Source organism: Phodopus roborovskii, unplaced genomic scaffold (genome assembly GCF_943737965.1).
Source record: "Phodopus roborovskii unplaced genomic scaffold, PHOROB, whole genome shotgun sequence".
NCBI classification, from domain to species: Eukaryota; Metazoa; Chordata; class Mammalia; order Rodentia; family Cricetidae; genus Phodopus; species Phodopus roborovskii.
In genome coordinates this window covers 9311428-9328854 of record NW_026125444.1, presented here as the reverse complement: position 1 = coordinate 9328854, position 17427 = coordinate 9311428, and the positions used below count along the sequence as shown (strand labels likewise).

The window sequence follows — 17427 nt, the reverse complement described above, 5'->3', positions numbered from 1 at the left end:
AAAAATTTGCATATTGAAATCCTGGTCCTTACTGTACTGGAGGGAAGTGGTTTGAAATATTTATAAAGTGGGATCTTGTAGGAAACCTTAGGTCAAGTGGAGCCAGCCTTCAGAAAGGATGTGGGAACCAGTCTCTCATTAGTTTTTTGTTTTAGTACGTGATCCTTCTATTGGAAACAAACAAATGAACCAAAACCAACCACCGCCAGCAAAATCTAAATTTATGTAAGGAATCCTAGGAAACACAATCCCAAACAGCAAAATGCCTTGCAGAAAGCTTTGAAATATGATCAAGTATTGCTACAGTTCCCCATTCTAAATACATGCTAATGTCATTAGGGAAACCATTTTTTAAAATGATGATATCTACCTCCATTCCTTTCCCAGAAAATTTTTATTCAGTTTCCTCTAGTGAGACCTGATCATTGGTTTAAGATATTTTAATTTTCTTAAATTATGCAAAGATGTGGGCAGGTTGGCTATATCAGGGATATGAAAGCATTAGATAACCTGGCTTAGAAATCTCTGTGTGCCAAGTTAGGAAATATGGGTTTTACTTTACTGTACAGATACACACAGGTACACACAGTGAGCAGCAAAGGAAGTGCAGTGGGCAGAGCCCTGGCAGAGGCACACCATACAGGGCCCACTGACAGGCATGAGCTCTAGAGGAAGGAGAGAGAGGATCTCACAATGATTTATAGAACCTACAACGTAGATGGAATATAGAAACAAATACAGAAAAAATGTCAGACAAGAACAACAGGTGTTGGTGGCAAGATAGTCCATTTTGCGTCACACATGCCCAGACAAGGTACCAAATAAATAATGCCTGATAGGCACTGAGAACTGTTTGCCTCTCAGAATTCTGCCCACAGAAGGCAGATTAGAATTTAACATAATTTAAGGATTACATTCAATCAGTAAATTATTAAGCTTATAATGTAGGAAAAAATGTAAGATATCAAAGACAAGGAGCAAAAAGAGTAGCCCGGAGAAATGTCTCCTGGGATACCTATGTTTGAAGGAAGAACACAAAGGGGTGGGTGTTTGAAATATGGACAAGGAAATTGTGACTTTCTGTAGGGGTCTGTTTTCTCCAAAAAGAAGTTCTTTTGATGAAGGATAAGAGTTACAGTCACTTATGGGTATAAGGGTAAATATTTATAATGTAGTTAGGAATTATAGTGGTTTGGGAAAATGGTAGTAATAGTTTCTTCTCCAAGATCCAAGATCATTAGCCATAGGTAGGCTAAGTTTATAGTACCAAGTGTTATTATCTCCTGTTTAGTGGGTTTAAGTCCAATTAGACCGCTCTTGGTTACTGCCAAGACAGAAGTGCCACTAACGCACTGTGAGGGATATCCCACAGTGGTTTTTAGGTGTGACAGCTGGGTTCATAATTATTACTGATTATTGATTACATTCCTCTCTTGGTAGCTTGCATAGGTCCTTCCAGTACTGTGGGAGCTAATCCTCAGGGAAGAGAATTTCAGGTCAATTCCAACTTGAGTCCTCTGGGCCCTGTGTCTGAGGTATGAGTATCTTCAACAGTGGGGCTTACTTTCAACTTTTGGAAGGTAGCCAAGATAAGCAGCAATAACCCACATTGTTGTAAGAGTCTGTTAGAGTTCCCTGACTACTATATAAATGCAGAGAAAAACTGACCATGAGAGGTGCCCAACCTTAACTGATAGATCTACAATGGAATCCCTACATCTAAGTATAGTTCAGGGAACACCAGGGAAGAATGAGCCAGAAGATTGAAAGACCCAGAGGACCAGGAAGTCCACTGTGAAATTGTATCTTCTAGATATGACAGGAAAGCCATATTCAGGATATCTCAACAATGTGGCTGCCTAAATGAGACCCAAACAAAGACTGATTTGCCAACATGGATACTAAAAATCTCATGGAGTACAAGTACTAGATGATGGGGGCTGATAGAGGGGGAGAATTCATGTTCTACAGGTGTGAGACCCTAATAGGTTCTCCATTATCAAGTGGTCAGCAATATAAACATACACATAACAGCCACACTAAAACACAAAATTGGGAAAAAAAACAAGCTAACGCAGCATGAATGAGCCAAAGAGAAAAAGGCTAATAAAATGTCTGCCCTCTCGCCCCTCTCCAGGGCAAAGATGGTCTTCAAACCACCACAATTCACTGGATTCAAGAACCAAGGAGTTATCTCAGGGAATCTGCATCAGTGCTTAATTTTATAATTTTAAAATATTGATATAAATTTTAACATACACACATATCATACACTCAAATCTGTTCTTATACCAAAAAATATACTCATAAAGGTAATGTCTTGATTGGATTCTGCATCAGAAGGAGTTTTTGGTGAAATTCAAAAGCTTGTTTCCAGGTTGTGTGTGGTAAAAAGCCAGCTCAGGGACCGGGATCACCAAGGAGAAGATGTCATTTGCCCACAACTCTGTTTCCTTTACTGTAGGTGGATGGTGACAGAGACTCTCTCTGGAGCTCTTCAGTTAGAAGAGATGAAAGCTTTGAAAGGACATCATGGAGTGATCTTAATTAATTCTTAGAAAGGGGAGTCTAAATAAAAAGGGAATGATTTAGGCAGTTTCAGCAATTCTATGATAGTGAGATTAGAAAGTAAAAATGCTACAAATGTTAAAAGGTATCCTGGGAATATGATATGATGTTGCCAAACTCCTAACTTGAAAAAAATACTTCAAATATTTCAGGAATCCAATCACTAATGAAGTGGTTAGTAAATCATTTTTAGTGAAATGGTCATACACTATTTAGAGCCCCAGTGTCCCCATCAGCAAATGCATAAACACTGTCCCTTGAAAGATCCCAGATGAGCGTTTGTTTTTCTTTCTGGGAGTTTGTCCTCAATCTAAATATATATGGATACTATTTATTTTTGCAAATTACATCTGCCATTTAAAGCAGTTTAGTCTAGGGCAAAACCAAACAAAATACTTAATTTAGTGTTTCTAAATCTTCCATTCTAAAACTATATAAAAGAATAATATCTTGACATAAATTATTTATAAAAAGTTCAATGTTACATCTAAAAGAAAATAAAAGAAAGAAAGAAAATCTGTAGGTAGAGGGGAAGTACATTGAACAAAACAGTTCAGAAAAAATGTCTTCAAAGTATTATTAAATAGTTCCCAGCTTTGGAGAATTCACACACCCAATCTGGTTTCTATGAAGATCAAACAATTACAAAGAAGCTAGGCTTGAGGGAGAAAGACTACGATTTCAGTAAGCATCTGGTTGCTATTTTCTTTTCAAGAATGAATTCACTTAAGGAAGCAGTTTAATTTTGGCCGTGCTTTTACAAAAAGAGAAAGGGAGAGATAGACATTGGCTTTTGTTTCCTTTGTACTGTGGAGGGTAAAGGAAACATCAGAACAGGAGGTCACTCCAAGCTCAACATTTATGAATAAGAAAGATTTTTGCAAAATTAAAGTAAATTGAACCAGAGCCATCTTATAAACAAGTTAAGGTTATGTAAACAGTTTCTTGGGCACCACTGTGCCAATTAAAGAACAAATTCTGTTTGGTTGTAAATACATCAGTATTTCCATACGCACTGAGGAAAATAACAATAAACCTGGGCACACAATTACTGAGAGGCATAATGCAATAAAATAGAACAGCATAGCTTTATAAGTTTCTTTGATTCAATTTCTTCCTTTCTTTTTTTTTTAAGCCCTGGCTTGATTAAAGTTCAGAAGCACTTCCGATACTACTCTGAGCCCGTTACTCACATAATAAAAAACTCATGTGAGATGTGTTCTAGGCGGAATATCGACCGGGCAAAACACACTGCACCTTTTTAAATGTGACCTTTACTCACTTCTCCTCCTGCTAAATACAGCAAATTAAAGTCAGGGGAACAGTAGGGTGCAGGTGGGGGTAGGGGAAGGAAAAGGAATGAGAAGTTCATTAGGCTCAAGTTTTAAGTTATCGGTAGAGGCACCTGTGATACATGTGCACGAACACCCACAGGGGACCAGCCCCAAATTGGAGCCAGACTAGTGGTTTTCTATCCCTTCCTCTCCTTCATTTTTCTTTTCTGTCCATAAAAAGCCAGATCGAAGCTAAGACTGAAGAAATGTGCCCTCGAAACAAGAGGTTTACCTTTTATCTTGCCCTCTCTCTCTCTCTCTTTCTCACGCACTTGCGCGCGCGTGCGCGTGCGCGCGCACGCGCACACACAAAGTCTGTAATAGCATCATAAGCAGGAAGATGGTCATTTACTAGTCTTCCTACTCAATTACTCAATGCAGCAACTCAACTGCATCACAGACTTGCTTCTGTTCCACCCGAAACTGTGAGAGATGGACTTTTCCATGAGGGCAATTCTGATTCAGTCAAAGATACTCACCCTTAGTCTAGAGTTACTACAAGTAAGCCTTGCAACAAGGCCTTTCATTAAAAATGGGAATGCAAAAATATTGGTTCAGCTACAACATGGCCTCCCAAAAACAGTCTTTGTGATGGGAATACCTTTTTTTTTTTTTTTTTTTTTTTTAATTTTCTGGTTCTTGCTGAAGTCTGATTTCTGCTACACCTGGAAAAAAAATGTCCTCTCCAAAGATCCATAAATAATTCTGACTTGACAAAAAATATATATATTCTGCCAGACTCTTGAACATATTACTTGGAGTCTACCCTGGAAGCAGGTCAATAACTTTGAGAAAATATCTATTCTCTTTTTAGGTTACCATACTGATCTATGAATTAAGACTAACCAGTACCTGGATGGTATGAAAGTGAGGGATGTGATGATGCCTCTCTCTTTTGCTTGACTGAAGAATGTGTTATGAAAATCCTAGCTCATAAAATGTCTTTTGAAAGGAAAGAGGAAGAACAGCACACAATGAGTCTTTACATTATTCCAGGAAATAACCAAAAAGAATAGTGCAGAGTACACAGGCAGGCCCTGGGGATGATATAGAGGTTTGGACCACTTATTCCTGTTGCTTTCTAGGTCCCACAAACGCAAAAGCTACATGCTCATTTTCTTGTTCTCTTCATTGAAAAACATCTTTAGGCAACACCATTAACCATCATGTCTAAGTAGGTGGCCTCTATGAAGACCCTGTTCTGTACTCTCTGCTTGAGTTTATACTGTCCATTTACCTATCCAAAGTTTAGGGTACCTGCATCTACTTGTGTCTGAATTCTTCTGGCCTCTCCAAAATGCATCATGCAAAGATGGATGACAAGAGACTTCTGAAATCTTCCTGGCCAAAGAGTAAAGTAATTTCAATCTGGACTTAGATGGCTTATAAAGTACAGGCTATACAGACTACCATTATTACATTTGTGCTATTTTTGTCATAACACCAAATTATCCCATGAGTAGAGTATCAGTGTTCTTCAAAGGATATATAAGAATAAAAAGTGTGGCCGAGAGTGGAGGTATATGCCTGTGATACCAGAAAACTGAAATAGGAGTGTTGGGGTGGTGGTAGCCTAGGTTATATACTAAGTCCTGGGTCAGCCTAAGCTACAAATGAGAACCTATTTCAAAAATAAAAATAAGTCACACATATTTTACGACCTAAATTTTAAGAAAAGTTTCATGAGATATCCATTCTTGACGCCTAAAGTGATGTACTTTTTATCTTCACTTATTTCTACAGTCAATACATATTTATCTTTATGTAGAAGGAATGATTTTTAAGTGATAAGCAGAAAGACATAATTTGTGAATTGGGGGAGTTTCTAGACTGTATATATAAACTTTAGGGTTTCTAAGAAAATGAATCTAAACCTCATGTTTACAACCCAGACTATCCCATGAGAACATGCAGGTTGAGGGCTTCCAACTTGGAGAACATTTATACTCTACAGTTAGCCCACAGTGACACCAGCAGCATACCCTTATGCTAGGTCCCATTTTAAAGCTACCTTCCAACAGAGGAACATCATGCTCTCTCTGTGACTAGATCACACAATATTATCTACCATTCCTAGAAACCTACTATGGGCTATTATTCTCAACACATCAATTTGAATATGAGGGAAACGAGGCTCAAGAGATTAAGTAACTTGCTCAAGGTTATATAGGCATTAAGAATATTAAGACAAACCTAAGGACCACAACTGTGCTTCATCTTAACTCTAAAGCTTACATTTTCTATCACCAGAGTCCATCATTCCTCCATAGAAGCAATTCTGGTTAAGCTCTTTGGACCTGGAGTGGTTGATACTGATTACTAACTAGATAGGATCTAGAATCATCTAGGAGACAAGCCTATGAGTATGCCTGTGGGGGATTAATGTTACTGTATTAAGTGAATTGATGTGGAAAGAGTTGACCACTGTGGGATTCTAGACCCTGTAAGTGGGAAAATGGGGCTGAGCAGCAGCAACATCCATCAGTCTCTGCTTTCTGGTGGCAGCTGCCATGTGAGCAGCTGCTTCAAGCTCCCCCCACCTGACTTCCCCACAACAGACTGTACCTTGTGAGAAGACAAGCCCTTCCTCCCACAGACTGTTTCGGTAGAAGTATTTATCATGGCAACAGGAGAAGGAAGAATTTATCACAACACTTGCAGATAATTTAAATCTCAGCTACCTTATAGATTCATTTTCAATATAAACAGTAAAGAAATTTTGAATAGCCTTTCTACCATGAGGGTTTCACATGAAGATCAGGAGAGTGAGATGCTAAAGAAACATCTGCAGGGGTGCTCCTTTCTATACTAACTTGAGCCACTAATGAAACATTTCAAATTTAGATAAAATCTGAACACACACACACACACACACACACACACACACACGGGTCTGAAATACATATATATGACTATTTTGAAAGTACAAAAAGTACAAGTGAATTTAACTTAAAATATTAAACAAGTTAGGTATGGTAGCTCATTCCTATAACCCCAGCGCTCAGGAGGTTTAAGCAAGAGGATTAGTGGAACACCGAAAAGGAAGAGAAAGAAATGAAGGAATAAAGGAAGCATGGGAGCAAAGGATGAAAGACAGACACGAAACAGAGAAGGAAGTAGTTTTTTCTTTCTTCTTTACTATAGTTTTTGTATTAATTAGTGATGGCATCTCTTACCCTATAAATTGAGTCATTTACTAGTGGTTCCTAACATCACATTTGGGTAAATTCTTATTCTTTAGAACATGACGTGTCAAGTTCAATGTCAATACAAATGCTAAGCAGTACTTTTCATGTATGTCCTGCAGCCTCTCATAACAATGACCTCAATGTAGCCCACTGGCATGGGATAGTCCAGCCCATTATGAAAGGTTCTGTAAGAACCAGGATATGGAATTTATTTTGCAATATAAATGCTTCCCTGGTCCTTGATTCTTTGCATTACTTACAGCTGTTTATATAATATTCCTTTTAACATTGATTTTATACATATATGTACACATATACATACATGAATACATACATACATATTACTAGGTGGTTTTGGAAGCTCAAAGGAGTAGCTGTAACATTTGTTCGTTTCTTTCTGAGAGTAAAACTTTTCAGTTGTTTCTCTACATTTTTGGAGGTTTAACAGCAAAGCTAAGCCCACATTATTGTAGCTAAGAAGAAACACCCAACATAGTTCCTATCCTTCTATCTCCATTTCAGTAGTCATACTATAGTCATATTACTATATGCTTTACTGCAATCCATAGAAGTCTATCTGAATGAGGTTTGTTGCAACTTAAAAATCAAATTGTGTCAAACCTAGGTTCCAATTGACAGCTTGATATTGGATCAAGCTATATCCATTTACCCTTCCAGATACATCAGTCAAAAATCTTTTCCAGAAAGGTACAATAATATAAATCTTAGACTGTAGGACTATGAAATACTCATTGCAATTAATCAACTCTATTGTAGCCCAATATAATATGAAAACAAAAGAGTGTGATTGTGTTCCAGTGAAGCTTTATTTGCACAGGCGATGAACCAGATTTGGCCAACCTTGGCAAGTAAGGCCTTCCTTTCCCTTTCCCTTCTTGAATTTCTCCAGAAAGCATTCCATAGAAAACCCTCAAGTAAGAAAACATAGTTGTTATTCAATTCTGTGGCTCTGAGATAAGGTTTGGTCTGCAACACACAGAAATTTGAAAGTATAAGATGCATTTAAAAGTTGAAAAGGGGCTACATAGGTACTGCTCTTTAAAAACACACGGATAATTCTGGTCCATGTCAAAAACTACTCCGAGTCAGAGTCTTTTGGGCCACGATTTACTTAAACTTCAAGCAAGGAGTAGGTATTAAAGCTTTAGAACACATCTACTCTCTTCTAGGTCACTACGCATTGAAGTTCTGACGTCCTAAATAGCACTGGCATGGTAGGAAAGAGAGTAAATGAATAGCACTTTCACCTTTTCCTTAGAGAAGCACATGTTTTCCTGAATGCAAGGACATGTGCTCTGTATTTCAAAAGCAACGGATTGGAAGGCCATGAAAGTACATTTTTAATCTGTGACATTTTGTAGGCTTAGCTCTAAAAAGACCATTGTCCTTGTGCTGTTCTCAAAACCAGTGTGAAGATGAAATAATGACTATAAACACCTACACTGTTAAATTATAAGCAACACAATGGCACAGCAGCAAGTAGGCTTTTGTGTAGTTTCCTTTCTAAAATTAATCCTGAAAATTACTGTTCTGTGAACCCATCGTCTACCCCTTAGATCAGTGTCCCCAGCATTGCTGCATGTGAGAGGCACACATATATGTTTTCAGCATTTACAATTTGGGCCCTCTTCCAGAACTATGAATGAGATAAAATGTTGGCAGGACTTTCATTTGCCTCTTCTCAAATGAGGCTAGAGAAAGTGATTAAATCCATTTCACATGCTACTTAGAAGTAAATATTACAACTGCCCTTAGCAGAGACCCAGAGCAGAAATAACTTACACACACAAGAATATAAAAGAACCCATATTCTTTCCCAATGGAGTCATCAACCTCTTTTATGCCCCTAGCATGGAATTAACCCCCAGGGAAGGAGGATTCATAATGGTCATATCATAATTTAGGAACTGAAATTGCCAACTTTTCCTTTCAAGTGGTATATATTAAGAAATAGAATTTAAACCCCCAAACACACAAAGTACAAAAACCCAGGGGATGGAGAGATGACTCAGTGGCTGAGTGAAAGCTGCATCCTAAAGGATGGGGGTTCTATTCCCAGTACACACATGTGGTTCACAACTGTCTGCAACTCTAGTTCTAGGGGATAGGACGTATCTTCTGGCCTATAAGGGCAACATTCATGCAAGTGGCACACAGACACATATACAGGCAAAACTAAAAAAACAAGCAAACAAAACAAAACTGAAGTTACTCTACCAGGACAGATTACATTAAGAGTGGGATGCTACCTGTCTGGCCCATGAACCTTTTTATGTATTTTTTTCTAACCTGTATTATTTTTATCATCCCACAAAGGCTTTTAAAAATGGCACAAAAAGAGTGGTCAGAAGAGTGATTGGGGTAAAGTCAGGACAAGAGAGAAGAGCAGGGAAAAAAATAAGTTTTTTTTTTTAAAGGAAAATGGGCCTCATACTTACTTTCCTTTGTCCATGAATGCATTTCTTCAATGCATCAACCCTGCCTCTGTGCCTTCTGCAGCATGGGTGGGGGAGTATCTATTTTGATTTTAATGTCATACTTTCAGATTGTAAATTAGTACCAGGTAGAAAGTGCAATGACAAAATAAAAGGACAGGGCTCGGGTCCTTGAGAGCAGTTTCCACTTCCAAGCTACAGCCTGGGGGCAGAAGTTCACACACATCAATGTAGCTTCCTTCTCTGCTCACACACAGGAGGTAAAATAACATAACGAGGCAGTAAACCATGCTCCAGCAAAGGAAACACAAGAATTCTAATCTGCAAAAAGTATCTCTGTAGTACGTAGCATGAACACTTCAAGCATAGCTTTTAGGTTAAAATGGTGGTCCTATAAAATAAGCTGTGATTTCTCTTTTAATTCCATATATTACATATGTTAGATTAGAATTACAGGGCTGTTTTATTTCCAGTGTTCTCTGCACAGTGCTGCATGCTGAAAAAATTAAAAACCAAATCTATAAACCAAAATCAATTTCCCTACTTCACATCTTGTGAAATTGATCCTATTGCTGCAGGCAATAGATAACAGAGTAAAAGAGTGTTAAATTTGAGCTGGGAAGATGTTTTTAAAGCTGGGGGGATATGGGAAAGGGGCCTGAGTCATCATCTACATGACAAATGTTGGTGACATTACACAGTTACTGCTGGTCATGGGCCCAGCAGCTCGTGGGGCTGCCAGATTCTATTACTTCAATCTGCCTTTGCACTTTCATACTACTTGGAAGCTGCGAAGTAATCCTCCCCAGTTTGTGTCAAACTGACCCACAGATATCAAGAGAAAGAGGCGATGCAACCCATCTGTTTTGCAGCTGGAGAAATTTTTAAATTGAATTGAAGGTGAAAGGCACAGATAATCCACTTTGTATCCACACTAAGTCAGGGGTAGCATCAAGACGTGGTGGGGCATAGGGACTTTAGACCACAATAGCATGTCACCAGGCACACTTGAATGCTGGTCACACAGCAAGCAGGGGGTAATGCAATCACCCCACTCAGTGTGGGACAAGAGAGATGCTAAACATTTTCCACATTTCCTTTATCCAATTCCTATCCCAAAAAGGTTTTGATGACAACATTTCCAAATGCTCTGCAACTTTGGCTTGCTCCTTTTTCATAGATCCAAACCCAACAAAACTCAAAGAAGCTCACCAACTTTGTTCTCAGTTCTTATCAGCATTCCAGGGCTTATGGTTTTCTTATTTGTAGGCAGAGGGCCACTGGTTTAGATTTCTAAGCCACTCCTCCAGGACAGAGACCAGTATGCTGCATTCACAGAGGCCTGCCTTACAAACGACACTCAACACCTTCTCATCAAATGATTTTCATGGATTCTGTTCCCTGAAAGCTTCCACCAGCCAAGTGTGAAGGGTGATCAAGGCCAAGAATCATCTATTGTTCTCAGAATCATCTTTCCAATTTTCTTTCACACACCCCCCATAGGCCAGCAAAGGGAAACCACACTGAATGAGAAGCAAACTCCTTACCTTGCTGCAAGAGTATCAGGCCACCAGAAGCTTACTATTTGCTCTCAAAAAAAAAAAAAAAAAAAAAAAAAAACTACCATTGAAAAATGTAATTAATTCAAATAGTTTGTTTTCCATTTCTTATGGGGAAAAAAAAAAAAAGGAAAACCTTTCCACATTTGGAGTACCACTTCCACAAATTCTTTGAAAAATTTTTTTAGTTCTTACATGTTCATTGAAAGTGAACAGTTTTGTGTTGTCATTATTTCATGAATGATGTCCAATGCATAATAATGATGTGTGTTATATTTATGGTGAAATGGGTATTATACATGATGTAAAAGGGATTATTAGCAAAGACTATAATATTTCATAAGAGGGGTTTGGGTATCTGCAGGGAGTCCTGGAACCAATCCTCTGTGGACATTGAGGGATGGTAATAATATTGTGTCATAGTAAAAAGTAAAATGTTACTAGCCTAGGCTGAATGCATAGTCTGCATCAGCATTATCTCCCAAGAGTTCCATGCAGGATTAATGAGCCACAAAAGACTAAGGCAGTGGAGGAACAGAGAAGAAAAACACAGGAAGAGGGAGTGGGAGCACAGGAAGTGGGAGTGGGAGCACAGGAAGTGGGAGTGGGAGCACAGGAAGTGGGAGTGGGAGCACAGGAAGTGGGAGTGGGAACATAGCAAGTGGGAGTGGGTACACAGGAAGTGGGAGTGGGAACACAGGAAGTGGGAGTGGGACCAGGGCTTCCCTCCATCCTTTCCTCACATCATTATGGTCCATTTCTTCCCAGAAAGACTCAAGTTTCCTTTCTTGGAATGTGAAGAGAATTTGTTTTTCTCTTTTTAGTCAGGCAGTGACAAAGAGTGTTGAATGAGGTCATGAATACAGAGTATAGCGTGGGACCTGCCCTGTTGGAGAGGTAGTAGCTGTTACTCACAGCCTTCCTCATGTACTCAATTTTCTTTCAAATACTTTAGTTAACTTTGTCTCTTATTTTCTCTTCAAACGATAGAAATGAAAATACTTGATGACTAATGGCATGTATAATAAATGCCCTTACCACCTTCATATTTAGAACCATCTGTGAATCTCATTTCAACTGGCTTTGCAAAGCAATTTCCAGCACATTCTACTTGCAATCAAATGAAGTGGCAATTTCCTTAAAATATGGAATAGTTTGGTGCTAGGCAGCATATGTACTCACACACATAAACATAAACATTTTTAATGTAGCATTTAAACATGAACTATGTGACTCCAAAATGCTACCGAAATACAAACAGAATAATGTCAAGAATAAAGAGATCCAACTTAAAAAAAAAAAAAAAAACTGAGAAAGGTAATGAAAAGAAACAAGGAAGCTAAGTGTGTACAATATGAGATACTTGATTGCAGATAAAATTCTGTTTTGTGAAACAGTTTGAGAGAAAGAAATTTAGCAGCATGGTCTAGAATCTGTTCATATGTGGGGTAAGGGTTACTTACTATTCTGAACTTGGTCCAACAGCTCCAGACCTAGGCCAGCACCAAGTCTTTCTTCAGCAATGACAACACTATAGCCATGCTGATCAAGAAGGTGCTGGAGGGTCTGAAGCTCTGCTCTGCTGTGTGAAGGGGACCTGAAAAGGATGGCCCTTCTGCTGCGACCGCCAAAGTGTGCCTCAATCAACTCTTCAATCTAAGAAAAAAGAAGACATAAAAACTCAAGGTGAAAACATAGTCCATTCCCATTGAAGGGCATCATCAACATACACCAAGGACATTCAGAAAGTTATCCTTCCCATTTCTTCTGGGAATGAAACACAGCAACTCTCCATTCACCCACAAGGGCATTGAAAATCTCAGGCAAGTGCTGAAGGTCAGCTGAGTGGCTCTCACTGTTATGGTGAGATGAACATTTAAAAACACAGAGCTCCTTGGGGAAAACTGGTGCCTGGAAAGACAGGGTAGCTGAAAACAGAAATTAACAGTAATGACTGTCATCAGAGGAGTCCCAACTACTCTATCTTCTAATCAGATTTAGACAAACATGATATAGCACAAGAACTTGGAGAGGACAGGACACTGTTAAAAAAGACTCTGAGCTAAAAGGCTGTCAGTGCTCTCTGTAACGGTGAATGTTGATTGCCAACCTGACATGATCTAGAATCCCATGGCACACACCTTTGGGCATGTTTGACTTAGCTGAGGTGGGAAGCCTTGCCCCAATGATATGAGCATCATTCCATCAGCTCTGAGTTTTGAATTGTGTATAATAAGGAAGCAAGTTGAGCATCAGCATTCACTTCTCTCTGTGTCATAGAGCTATACACAATACGACCAGCTCTTTCATGCCCCTTCCCCCCCCACCTCCCCATCCTGTTGCCATGCCTTCCTAACAATGATGGACTGTACCTCCAAACTGTAACAAGTTGACATTTTTCCTTGGCGCACCTGGAAGAGTCTTAAGTGTTTGCCAACAAGAGCTGCTGAGACTTAATAATTCAGAGTTCTTCCCACAGTAGTTTATTGCTGCCCCAATTGCATGTTCTTCTTTCTCACTACAGTGCTTAGGTTATTCCATGAATAAAGGGAGTTTTTGGATACACAGGTAGGAAAGTGGCAGAAATTTAAATTAATTTACAATATCTTAGTGGTAGATACTGAGTATCTTTCTGAGACTCCAAAGGAAACCTTGATAAAATGAACTTGGCTCATTGTTGGAGATGATGAGATTGGACAATGGTCAGGTAAGAGATATAAGAAGGCAAAGAGGAGAAGGCAAAGGGGGTGCTGGAAAGGAGGGGAAATCACTCTGAATAGCTATCCATGAGCTTGTCCAGTTAGCCGGTCGGAAGCATAAGATGCCCATGATTTTAAGTGTTTAATTTCCTTAACCACTGTTTCCATTAGCAAATTAGGTTGATTTCACTTATTTTTTCAAAAGATTTTATTTATTTTGTGTATGTATATGTGTGACTATGTGCAGTTATGTGTGGTACCTGTGGAGGTCAGGAAAGAGTATCAGGTCTCCTGAATCTGGAGATTCGGGGGGGGGGGGTTGAGAGCCACCTGACATGAGTGCTGAGACCCAAACTATAGTCTTCTGGAAAAGAACAATTGCTGTTAACCACTGAGGCATCTCTCCAGTTCCCAAATCCACTTCTTTGTCTCATACCACAAGTCTGTAAGGAGCTGCTTTCTTGATGGGAGATGCCATTATGTATATATGTTTCTCATACTGGTTAATGAATAAAGCACTGTTGGCCAATAGGAAAGCAAGATAGGAGGGACTAGGAGACAAGGAGGAAGAGGAAGTAGGAAGGAGGAGTCAAGATGGAGAGTCTGGAGAGACTAGAACCACCAGCCTCCTCTTGCTGGTAAGACCACGTGGAAATACATAGAAATGAGTTAATAATTAAGACAGAGCTAGCCCATAAGAAACTAACACCTGGCCAATAACATTGTATCAAATACAGAGTCTCTGTGTATTATTTGGGGCTGGCACGGCAGCGGGATAAGACCAGCGGCAGCAGGCGGAAAAACCCATACTCCTTACAGCTTTCTATTGCTGGTTGTATAACCCAAGTATTTCCACACCCGGTTTCCAGCTTGTTCTTTATCACTTGCTCAATATATACCCTAGAAAGGCCTCCTGTCTATAAGGTTTTTATCATCTCATCCATCCATCCATCCATCATCCATCCAACCATCCATCCATCCATCCATCCATCCATCCAACTCCAAACCATCCCAAAACATCCAGTCACTATCTATGTTAGAAATGTTTAATTGTGTTACATATTTCCATCAGTATCTTTAGTGCTTTCACTGGTATGATGAAACACCATAAGCAAAGCAACTTTGGGAGCAAGCAGTTTATTCGGCTTACACTTTCATATCACTGTTTGTCATCAACAGAATTCAGAACAGGAAGTCCAATAGGGAAGGAACCTAGAGTCCGATGCAGTGGCCATGGAGGAGTACTGCATACTGGGTTATTCCTTATGGCTTGCTCAGCTTGACTTGTTATAGGACCCAGGACTGCAAGCCCAGGGATGGTACCATTCACAATAGGCTGAGGTATCATCCCACATCAATCACTAACTAAGAAAATGCCCTATAGCCTAGTCTTATGGGAGTCATTTCTTAGTTGAGGATTCCTCCTCAAAGATGACTATAGTTTGTATCAAATTGACATAATTGACAAGTACAGCACAATCAGTGTTTATGAAGGATTTTATATTTCTCTGCCATGTCAGCTCCTTCTGGACCTCGCTCACCCTGTTGGTTTATCTCTAATGTCTATCACAGAACACTGTGCATGGCGTATACTTAGTAAGTGTGGATACTCAAATCAATGGACTGTAGTGCAGAATCAAAATATTCAATGATATCTATGGAAAGAAGAAATATACTTAGCTGGGCATGATGACACCTATCCAATTGCAGCTCACAGGAGGTTGAAGCAAGATGATAAAGAGTTCAAGATTAGCCAAAGTGCACAATGAGGCAGTTCAAGAAAGGAAAGAAGAAAATAAGGACAAGACTTGGAGGGAGTGGGGTTAGGATGGTCAAGGGAGGAGGAGAAGGAGACACTGATGACTTAGCTGCAAACTCTTGCTCTCTGCAAATGTATGGTCCAATCCTAGTGAAGACCAGAATACAAATGTGTCACCTAGTCTTTCTAGCACTATCATTGATGATATCTTTCTTCTGGGAGTGCTACAAGGGTGAAAGAGTCAAGAGTTGCAAAGTACTTAAAGCCATGCTTTCCATATAGCAGGTATTGTCTCTGTGTTTTTAAAATAATGCTGTATTGTAAAGAACAAGGAGCCAAGAAATGTTCCGCATTTGAGCTATGTGCAAGTGTGATGAGTGTCGCCCGAAGCAACAGAACATAATCAACTTCTATGCATGGTACTTAGGGAAAAACATACTTAAGCAGTGCTTCCTCCATTGCTAAAAATACTGTGTTTTGTGGATAAAGAAATTGTCTTAGTTTGCTTTAATGTAATGTAATGTAATGTAATTAATGGAATAAAACACTGACCAAAACCAGCTGGATGAAGAAAGGACTTGGATCAGAGATTACAGTCCATCACTGACTACAAGCCATAGCAGACACTCAAGGTAGGAACCTAGAGGCAAACAACAGAAACCAGGAAGGGACACCGAACCACCCAACTAGGGTTGGTACCCACAGTGACTGCACTTTGCATAGCAACCATTAATAAAGAAAATACCCCCACTAACTTGTTTACAAGCCAGTCTCAAATTTACCTCTTCCCAAATAACTCTATTCTGTGTCAGACTGACAAAAACTAACCAGCACACTATTTACACTCCAAGAATTTATCTGCAAACTGGGACATGATTCCTGAGAAAATGTAATTGAATGATAAACTCATAAGAAGTGTCTGCAACTGAGCACAGGCTGTGACTTTTGGTAGATTTGGGATTATAGGGACTGTGTGGCCCTTGCCAGGCCAAAATAAACAAACGGGCCTCTGGCTGGAAGGGGAAGACAGATAATTCCAAATATATCAGTGACACTCAAATGAAATACAAGGATCCAGAATTTCCCTTCTTGCACTATTTTTTCCCTAACCACAGGATGCTTCCTGCTGTTTCAGCTGCCTGAAGGACCGCAGGGATTGGACCTGAGCAGAGAGTATTTTAAACTCCAGTCATTTTCGGCTTGAAAGCTACCACTCCGCTTTTTTCACTCAACCAATAGCGACTGAAGCTGTGTAACTTCTACCAGCACATTTGGTTATTGGACACATTTTAAATAGTGTAGTTCTGCTGGCTGTGTTTTTATTATAACCCCCATAACTTGACCTGAAATTCTAATTCACTTCTGAGACTCTAGCAAATGAAGGAAATGAGATTGTCAGTAAAACAGTATCCTGTAGTATAAACTGTTCTTGTCCTTGTAATATTTATAACACACTGTATCAGCAGTATGGCCCAATACCAAAGGGCAGGGACAGTTTTAGCTAGTTCAATGACAGGTGCAAATACTACGTAAGTGAAACAGACACTGTGCAAACTATTAGTCAACTGCACCAACAAATGCAGGGTTATCAAGTGTGAGAAGCAGACTTTGGGAAGTAGAGCTTGTGATGACATCTTCCGTTTCAAAGGCATATCTTTGGCGGGATCATACATCTAGCCACTGTTGTCCGCTACATCTCACCTCCAAGCTCACAACCCTGCTGTCCAGAATTATTTGCCTGTCTTTCTTACTGAGAGATTTGCAAAGGTCTTCCTCAGAAATCACTTTGTTAGACTATCTGAGTGCCTTTTTATAGATGAGCACATTATTTTATTTTTACTGGAGAGACTTCAGAATCTGAAAT

General features: G+C 39.4%; 1 protein-coding gene across 1 annotated transcript in view; it reads right to left on the bottom strand.

Moving 5' to 3' along the window:
- The window catches only part of Cped1 (cadherin like and PC-esterase domain containing 1), a 252839-nt gene that overhangs the window by 214512 nt on the left and 20900 nt on the right, over nucleotides 1–17427 (bottom strand). Inside the window, exon 2 of the mRNA XM_051175736.1 lies at nucleotides 12569–12761. Within this exon, the coding sequence (XP_051031693.1) occupies nucleotides 12569–12761 (193 nt within the window). The remainder of the gene's footprint in view (nucleotides 1–12568; nucleotides 12762–17427) is intronic.